The sequence below is a fragment of the Octopus bimaculoides genome, chromosome 4, assembly GCF_046866305.1.
Source record: "Octopus bimaculoides isolate indiv1 chromosome 4, ASM4686630v1, whole genome shotgun sequence".
In the NCBI taxonomy this organism is placed as follows: Eukaryota; Metazoa; Mollusca; class Cephalopoda; order Octopoda; family Octopodidae; genus Octopus; species Octopus bimaculoides.
Window position 1 is genome coordinate 7,497,291 of NC_142931.1, and position 10,000 is coordinate 7,507,290.

The 10,000-nt window shown below is 37.8% G+C and overlaps 1 protein-coding gene across 3 annotated transcripts in view; it reads right to left on the reverse strand.

The window, feature by feature from the left end:
• The window catches only part of LOC106870405 (cadherin EGF LAG seven-pass G-type receptor 1), a 538,322-nt gene that overhangs the window by 192,455 nt on the left and 335,867 nt on the right, over positions 1–10,000 (reverse strand). For all 3 annotated transcript variants that reach the window (XM_052966877.2, XM_052966875.2, XM_089350213.1), the window contains exon 14: positions 6,082–6,237. In XM_052966877.2, coding sequence (XP_052822837.1) covers positions 6,082–6,237 — 156 coding nt within the window. The remainder of the gene's footprint in view (positions 1–6,081; positions 6,238–10,000) is intronic.

The following is a 10,000-nucleotide window of genomic DNA, read 5'->3' on the forward strand; positions in this document are numbered from 1 at the left end:
CCAAGTATCTGAACGGGAACTCAGAAATAGATTAACTTCAAACAGGAATCTAAATTACTTTGTCGTCTCCATTCACCGGAGAATATCAATGAAATAAAGAAAACATTACTAAAAATGCATAATTTGCTTAGAGTTTCCAAGCTCGCATCGCAGCCATGTAATTTCGTGTTCAGTCCCATGGCGCGGCACCATGAGCACGTGTTTTCTACTGTAGGGTCGAGCCGACCAATGCCTTGTGAGTGAATTTGGCGAACGAGAAACTATGTCGAAGCCCGTTGTATATTTGTACATATATATGAGTATGCCTTTGTGTTGGTCAGACGCACATCGCCAATTGACATCCGGTGCTTGTTTGTTTTCGTTCCCATAACTAAGCAGTTCGGCAAACGAGAACAATAAGATGAGTACTGATATTTTTTAGACTAAATCCTTGATGGTTGTACCCCAGCATGGCCGCAGTCAAATGACTGAGACAAGTAAATAATGAAAGATAACCTCACAATCTAATGGATATCGTCTGTTATGTAAATCACGCGGACATCTGCTCGCTCTGTCTCCATCTGTCTGACTCTCTCTCTCTCTCTCTCTCTCTCTCTCTCTCTCTCTCTCTCTCTCTCTCTCTTTGTCTCTCGGTCTGTCTCTGATTCCAGTTAATTCAACAGATACCAATCGTTATTTAAACTTCAAACGCCAACATCAAAAGGGGACATTCGTTAAACTTTAGACATCTTAGCAATTCTGATGGCTGCTTTGCATTATTTAGGAAAATAAGCGATTGCAATATTTTATCGAAAGTATTTATGCTGTAAACAACCGTTTCATCATCCCAATTCGTAACAGCTTGATACTTTTAATTACTCATGTTTAATACTTTTAATTACTCGTTTTAATTAACCGTAGCGGGGGATGATGCCACTGCACAATCAACCTCGTCAAGGTTTCTGTCATAAATTGTCTGCAAATTGTGCAAACATTATTTCCATCCATCCATATTCTCATGGAAGGGTCGTTGAGGTTGAGTTCCCAAGAGTTCCCACCATAACGGCTTGTTGTTGGCACTCCGTCGGTTGCGACGATGAGGGCTCCAGTTGATCCGATCAACGGAACAACCGGCTCGTGAAATTAACGTGCAAGTGGCTGAGCACTCCACACACACGTGTACCCATAACGTAGTTCTCGGGGATATTCAGCGTGACACAGTGTGACAAGGCTGGCCCTTTGAAATACAGATACAACAGAAACAGGAAGAAAGATCGAGAGAAAGTTGTGGTGAAAGAGTACAGCAGGGTTCGCCACCATTCCCTGCCGGAGTCTCGTGGAGCTTTGGGCGTTTTCGCTCAATAAACTCTCACAACGCCCGGTGTGGGAATCGAAACTGCGAGTCCACTGCCGTAACCACTGCGCCATTGCGCCTCCACCACCACAAGGGCATATCAGAAACAACCGACATCACACTTCTCAGCTGGATTCCCAATCAACCAACTAAGACTATGCATATTATCCAGCCGTCTCTCTGGTTTGCCTACGCCGAGCTCTTCTGCTGGCTGACTCGGGCTTGAAGAGCATGATTTTGGGAATCTTTCCTGTAACATTTTAATCGCATCTCAGTTGTACAGGGGCTGCGAACTCTCAATGCAGAGAAGTAGCCACTCGTCATGGAAAGTCTGCCTGATCTCAGAGCCACGCGTCCTGTCGAGTAGCGTTATTCGAGAGATCCTTCGCAGAAACCCCCATTTGAACCGTTTGTACTCATGATTGTAACCTTTCGGGCGTTATCCAACATTTATGAGTAGAGATGAGAACAGACACGGAGAAGATCACAATAACACTTTTATTGTTTTGATTTAAGGCAGGGATGAAAAGAAACTAGTTTGATCTTTTAAAAGCGTTTTATTTTTAATTCTCTGTCAACGATCAAAGATTCTAAAAATCTCGTGTTATTTGGGTGGTAGGAGACATTAGAAATATCAGATATCAACACGAGATTATCAAAAAACAATCATGGTAATGATTCTTTTTTTATATTAAGTTTAACTCTACCAATCAATCATTATTTTCTATTTCACTTCGGTCATAATTGATCGATTAGTGTATCAAAGAGTTAGCTTCCGTTAATGTTCTACTTGTTTCGAATAGATACAACATAGACATCGCGTCCTTAAATCATCAAATTGCGTAGGCGCATGAATGGCTATGGGGCTAAGAAGCTCATTGCAACCACGTGGGCTCAGTTTCAGAACTACCGCGTGACACCTTGAGCAAGTATCTTTTACTATAGCCCCGACATGGCATTTCGCCCGGCGTGCTAACGTTTCTGCCAGCTCACCGCCTTCATTTTATTTTCAAGCATTGAATTTTGGACCATGTAATAGAACATATCATGATATCTTTATAAGAGAGTAAGGTATGCTTTGAGGGTTATTCAGGTGATATTTCTAGCAGCTCTGGGTATCATCTGTGTTTCGGTATGTGTGTGTGTGTGTGTGTGTCTGTATGAATGTGCGTGCGTGTGTGCACGCGCGCGTGCGTGATATATTTACCAGAATTACATAAAAATATCTTGAAATTCTAAAGAGTAAATTTATTCAATAAAATCGCCATTGGCTTCAACCACAGACTCCAGTCGACTTCGGAACCTCCTGCACTCTTCTGAGCGGTCTCCTTGTTTAAGTTGGTCAATGCTGCCATAATCCTCGCCTTCAATTCATCTTTGGTCTTACAGGGAGTTTTGTTGGTCTCTCCCTCAACTGCGCCCCACACATAATAATCAAGGAAGTTGCAGTCTGGAGAGTTAAGTAGCCAGATGTTTCGGGTGATGTAGTCGCTAAAATTGTCTGACAGCCATGACTGGGTTCTCCTGCTTGTGTGGCATGGTGCAGGGTCCTGTTGCTAGATATAGGGTCTTCCAACAGCCACCCTCTTGACCCAGGGGTGGGGCATTACCTCCTCCAGGCACTTGATGTAGGCTTCCGTGTTGTGTCTGTGGTCGTATGAGAAGATGTATGGAGGCATAATGTCACCATCACTAGTGGTCAATCCAAACACCATGATGTCGACTGGATGTTTGATTTTTATCACTCTCGGTCAATGTCTTTAAATTACACTGTCCTCAGATTAACACTCAAACATTCTGAAATGTTCGTACTGGAGCTTCCGGTGCTAATGACAAGCAGTACAGTATGTCGTTTTCAAATTTATGGCAGAATGAATTGCGACATGGTGCTGTTTTTATCACAGACGGTGCCCTACTATACTGTGTAGTCGACAAAATCAAAACGAAACAATGCGCATGCACGAGACTAAAAATATAAATTGGTGACAATTTACCCATCGTACCTTGTATATAGGTATATGTGTGTGTATATATATATATATATGTATACATAGCATATACGTGTGTGTGGATGTGTATATTTATGTGTGCATGTGTGTGTCTTTCTGTGGTTGTTCCTGCATCGCCGCTTATCATCTCGTGTTACTTTGTAACCGCGTAATCGAGAAGTCCCGAAAAAGAGGCTGAAGGAAAGAATACTAGACTTTGTATTTAAACATTAGGGTCAATTCGATCGCCTAACACTTCATGTCGCGCCCCAGCATGATTGAAACAAGTAAAAGATAAAAATGTAACGGCTTATCAATGAAACATGTAGTAGTCTCTGAGTGAAGGCAGCCAAGGTTTAGAAATCTACAAATATTTGAATGCCTCAGAATTTCACAGTGACCTACAAAAGGTTTGTAGGAAAACTTGATAATTTATATATATATATATATATATATATATATATATATATATATATATATATATATATATATATATATATATACATACAAGAATAAGGGCAGGGAATCGTCAATTAATAATAGAATTAATAATTAACAATTTTGCCAAGTAGTTCAGTATGAAAAAACCTTTATCGGTAAATTTGTAGTTTAGAATCAGTAGTTCTTTGACTGCTATTTCTAAATTTTCAGTATGTTGGAGAAGCAACTCAATGCTAATCCCTGTATATTTATGATGATAAATGGTTTTACCGATAAAGGTTTTTTCATACTGAACTACTTGGCAAAATTGTTAATTATTAATTCTATTATTAATTGACGATTCCCTGCCCTTATTCTTGTATATTTTATATTTGATATCTCTAAGTTAGATGGTTAAACCGTAATCCCTTCACACGGGACTTTTTTCATACGGGACTATTTGTGACGCACATGGAATAGATTTCTTTGAGATGGGATGCCTGAACTCACTAGCCGATGAATTCGTAAGTGCCTTTCTTATCGTTGATTTTTGGTGTCGCATGGCTAAAAATTACCGTGAATTTTGTTTAGAGACACTTTCAAATTTATCAGAATATTTGGACTGAAGATTGGAATAGAGAAATTTTCTTTCGCTTAACCATGAAACGATTCGTATCCAATTAACTAAAGACTTGTTTTGTTTATGATTTTCCCTCCGGTTTTTTGTTCTATGTGTGCCATAAATATCGCCATCCGTTTAGAGAAAAATTTGTAGTTTAGAATCAGTAGTTCTTTGACTGCTATTTCTAAATTTTCAGTATGTTGGAGAAGCAACTCAATGCTAATCCCTGTATATTTATGATGATATATATATATATATGTGTGTGTGTGTGTGTGTGTGTGTGTGTGTGCGTGCATTACTCTATTCCTCTTTTACTCGTTTCAGTCATTTGACTGTGGCCATGCTGGAGCACCGCCTTTAGTTGAGCAAATCGACTCCAAGACTTATTCTTTGTAAGCCTAGTACTTATTCTATCGGTCACTTTTGCCGAACTGCTAAGTTACAGGGACGTAAATACACCACCATCGGTTGTGAAGCGATGTTGGGGGGACACACACAGACACACAAACACACACACACATACATATATACGATGGGCTTCTTTCGGTTTCCGTCTACCAAATCCACTCAGAAGACTTTGGTCAGCCCAAGGCTATGGAATTAAACGCAGGTGTTATTGAAATCTTTACTTCCGACATATATTTCGGAGACAACATTGGTATTATTCCAGAAGGAATAAAATGATGTAAAACAATGCAATCTTCTCATCAGTGGGGAAAAACAGAAACAAAACGCATCTATAAGACATTTTAACCGAATGTGATTACTGCATATGTGATGAAGGGAAAGTGGCACGGTATTTTGTTTTTAAACTGTTAATATATGTAACGTCAAAGGCAATTTACAGAAAGAGAAGGAGGAGGACGAAATAAATTAGCAGAAAATTAAAAGTGGAGAAATATAGTGCAATAGGGCAAGAGGAATAAATGTTAAAGGCACGGAAATAGATATATTTAGTGGAAGTGAAATGTAAGAAGACAGTTAATGATCGAATTTTATAGACTGGTAGAAATCAATTATAGGAACTAAAGGTATGTTTTTGCCAATGTTTGCAACGATAAACGCGTTCTTTAAACGTGTTTACAAGAGGATTCTCTGAGAAAAGGATGAAATACAGTTCATCGTTACAGAGCGAACAAAATGATTTACTTTTATCATACGGAAATGATATATATATATATATATATAAATTCTTGTATGTACAAATATATATATAGAAACATAACGTGGAGTAGATGGAATAGGGACAACTGACGAAGGGATATACTCTTTATGTTGCATGTCTCGTTTCTCTGTTTTTTCGTTATTCGAAAAAAGTTCGTTTTCTGTTTTCATTTCTCATTGTGTTTAACGTTTTTTTTATGTCTTGTACCCATATATGCATGTATGTATACATATGGATGTAGGTATGTACATATATGTATGGATATATGCATATACTTATATACTATTTATATTATATATATATATATATATGTATATATATATATATATATATATATATATATATATATATATATATATATATATATATATATATATATATATATATATATATATATACATACACACGCTCACACACACATATATATGTATGTATGTATATATATATATATACATGTATATATGGGTATAAAGTATACTGTGTTTTTGCATTTGACGCGTATTTAATGCATATTTGTACTGGATAAACATAAACGAATTGCATTCATACTTACCGGGTGAACCACTCATTCTCTGGGAGAGCTTTAAATTTTCGTTTAGCAATTCTACTGTTCCTTCTTGAGGGTCCAGTTCCAGAAGATCCCTATCGACACGGTCAGGGAACGTTGTAAAAATTGGGTCTTCTATCCACCATATTTGAATCTTGAAAGCTGAAATGAGATGATATCGATTTAATAATTACAACAAACCCCCATTACTAAAAAATGTTCTCATTATCTTTTAATTGTTACAAATTAACATTTGGCAATAATTCCAATTAAGATTTAAAATGCATTTTGTCCGGCAATTAATGAGAAGCAATTAAAATCTTTAGAATTCGAAATTAGGTGACTAAAAATATAAAAATAGCGTGGAGCTCTTCACAAATATGTTATTTTTTGAGTTCCAAAATATTTCATGATGGAGGAGTTTATATCTGACATAGTTAAAACTCCTAGATCGCAATTATAAGATTTTAAGCTATTAATTAGTTCTACGTGAATCGTTAATTTTGTTTTAGAGGTGTTGGGGAAAAAATGAATTTTTGTGCTGTGTGTGTTTATATTTTTTAAAACATAAATTATAAATACGTTAGTGGTGGAGTCCTCAACTCCTGACGAAGTCGTAGGAGTGATGACAAAATAATACTGTGTGTTTGGAGCGTATTCTTATACAGATATCAGCACAGCGGATGGAAAATGTATATAAGAGAGAGAAAAAGGCTTCGGTTGACCTAAGACAATGGCAGAAGAATATTGTTGCTCAAGGTACCACACAGTGTAACCGAACCAGAAATTATGTGATTGAGAAGCAAACTTCTTACCACGCAGCCACGGATACACCTTCAGCAATAACTACTTTCGTGGCAGCTTTTGTTACCTATTATTCTTCATAATGTCACAGAAATAGCTGAATTAGAATGAGTTTTTTTGTTTGTTTTTTCGTTCTAATCTTTCCTTTACATGCATTCTTGATGTGTTAATACACTTGCTTTGCTAGAAATCTTTCAAGTCTATTCGTTCAGTTCAGAACCTGTTATTCATATGTGACCTCCACGACAACCCAACTCGCGTCTCCTGCTGTGAATCCTTCATAAGAGATATAAACCATCAATCTCAGAAGAATATCGACGGTGAAAAATATATTCCACCAGAATTAGCACCAGCCTTTATTTAATACTGAAAGATATATTCTGCCGGCAGAGTATTTCACCAAAATATAATCCCGCTCATGTGTGTAGGAATCACAAAGACCAATTTATCTTTGATGTGTTGCATGTGATAATGTTTGTACATAGATAGAAGTTAGCAAAACCTGGAATAATCACGCAAGGTTAAGGGGGTGGGTATAGGAGAAAAATGTAAAATGTAACGAGGGTGTTGATGGTGCGGGGGCGGGGGTGGGCGGGAAGAATACAACTTTTTGTAAATGACTGAATGGAGATGAGGTAGGAAAGAATTCGAAAGTAATTGAATAGAGATGTGATTCTGACAATAAATATGTGCGTGTGAATGTAAATATTCCTTTATGCGTATGAAACGCTGCATGTATATCTATGTATCTATCTATGTACCTACGTACCTAACTACCTACCTACCTACACACACACACACACATACACACACACACACACACACACATGTATGTATATATATAGTGGCACTCCGTCGGTGACGTCGACGTGGGTTCCAGTTGATCCGATCAACGGAACAGCCTGCTTGTGAAATTAACGTGCAAGTGGCTGAGTACTGCGCAGATAGGTGTACCCATAACGTAGTTCTCGGGGAGATTCAGCGTGACACAGTGTGTGACTAAGCTGGCTCTTTTGAAGTACAGGTACAACAGAAACATGACCGAGTGAAAGAAAGTTGTGGTGAAAGGGTACAGCAGGGTTTGCTACCACCCTCTGCCGGAGCCTCGTGGAGCTTTTTAGGTGTTTTCGTTGAATAAACACTCACAACGCCCGGTCTGGGAATCGAAATATACATGCATGTATGTATGTGCATAGATTTAGGAGAGCAAACACAATAAATAGAATCCAATACTTCTGTAAGTATATTCTATTTCAAACGACTGAGTTTTGGTAACTTTCGACCCATGAGTAGCGTTGTAATTTAACTTCTATCGATTAAATAATGATAATAATAATAATAATAATAATAATAATAATAATAATAATAATAATAATATTAATAATAATAATAATAATAATAATGATGATGATAATAGGGAGCCAATGAAGGTCATGGTATCCAGCACTCTATAATGAAAGAGAAAATCCGCAAGGAACGACGGGTAAGAATAGTCCTAATCTCAAAATTAAATGTTGCTAACAGAATTAATGCGATCAATTCTTTGGCCATAGCAGTAACCACATTTAGCTTCGGTATCATTAAGTAGCGTCTCACTGACATGCAGAATATGGAAGGAAAGATTCGTAAAACCTTTACAACGTACCGAATGCAATATCCAAAATCAGGTGTAGACAAGATTTATCTTCCAAGAAAAATAGGTGGAAGAGGCCTGATGCAGCTTGAGCTATCCTTCAAATCATCAATAATAGGCCTTGAAACGTATCTTTATACAATAAGTGATGTGCTCTTACAAACTGCTCTGAAGCATGAAGATTCCAAGCAAGCTTCAGTCATGAAGCTTAGAAAGAAATTTTAAAAAGTCTCTTGGCCTACAAGTTAATAATAAGAATGACAAAAGACACCCAAATACTGACAGACCTACTATTGGTTCTCCTGATTTCGAAATTAACAATCAGAAAGACCAACGAGATCCAAATACTGACAAACCTATCACTGATGCAAAAAAAAAACATTAAACAAAAAGCAAAGAAGGCTTGCATGAATAATATCGAAGACAACTCGAAAGGCAAACACCTGCATGGAAAATGCCCTACCCACCTGTTCAAGCCAGATATTGATCAGACTCTAACACACTAATCATCGGATTAATTTGAGCAAGAATTTCGATTTCTTGGCCAATCCAGTTTTGCTGGTCCAGGACAGCGATTTCCAAGATACGGATTTCGTCCTCAATGTCATAGCAAATGGCAGACACGAGCCATTTTATTTCTATTTCAGGAGGCACATTCTTTATTTTAATTTTTGTGACCCTACGACCAAGGTATGTAGGGATTATCAGTAAATTTTCAAACTGGAAGGACTTTGTGGGGTGGTCCTTGGCTCTTTCATCACTGTCGAATCGAACTTCGATTGTGGCAAATCTGTTTCCCCGTGTGATGTAGTCTTTAAAGGCCCATATAGGCCTTAAACATTCTTCAACATTTTCTTTAGTGGCCTTTTCGTATAGCCTTGTTTTTAGGTTGAATGTCCTGTAAATAATTGTTTTCTTTTCGATTACTTCCGTGATGTTTTGTGGTGTCTGTAGTTGTATGCTGAGGTCGTCTTTTTTTTAACATTGCTTTACAGGTGAGCAGTTCTTCTTTGGAAAAGCACGTGACTTTTCTTTAACTTTAAAGCTGCGGCAAAATTGTTTTCAGTATTCGTATTGGTTGTGGTAGTGATGATGGTAGTGGTGGAGCCAGTGGTTTTAGTAGCAGAAGCATTCGTGCCTTCTAAGGCCCGTGTGCGTTCACGCGGAACGGCTTTGCTTTGAGCTTCCTTCGCCTCTAGCATTGGTAGAGGTGGGAAGACGTCATCCTGGTTTCACTTAGCCATATTTGTTTAGAAATATGGCAAGGAAATCGAAGAAAATAGAAATGTAAATAGGTTTGAAACTGCTCCTAGGGGTCAATTCCTCCCTTGAAAACACACTCAAACAAAAGCTGGGTGCTTTTCACCCCTTGTGTGCAAAAATTGAAACAAAATGTGTGCAATAAAAGGTCGAAAAAAGGGGTTACCTACGGAGCCAATGCGACATCACGTCAGTCGATAGATAGATACATAGATAGATAGATAGACA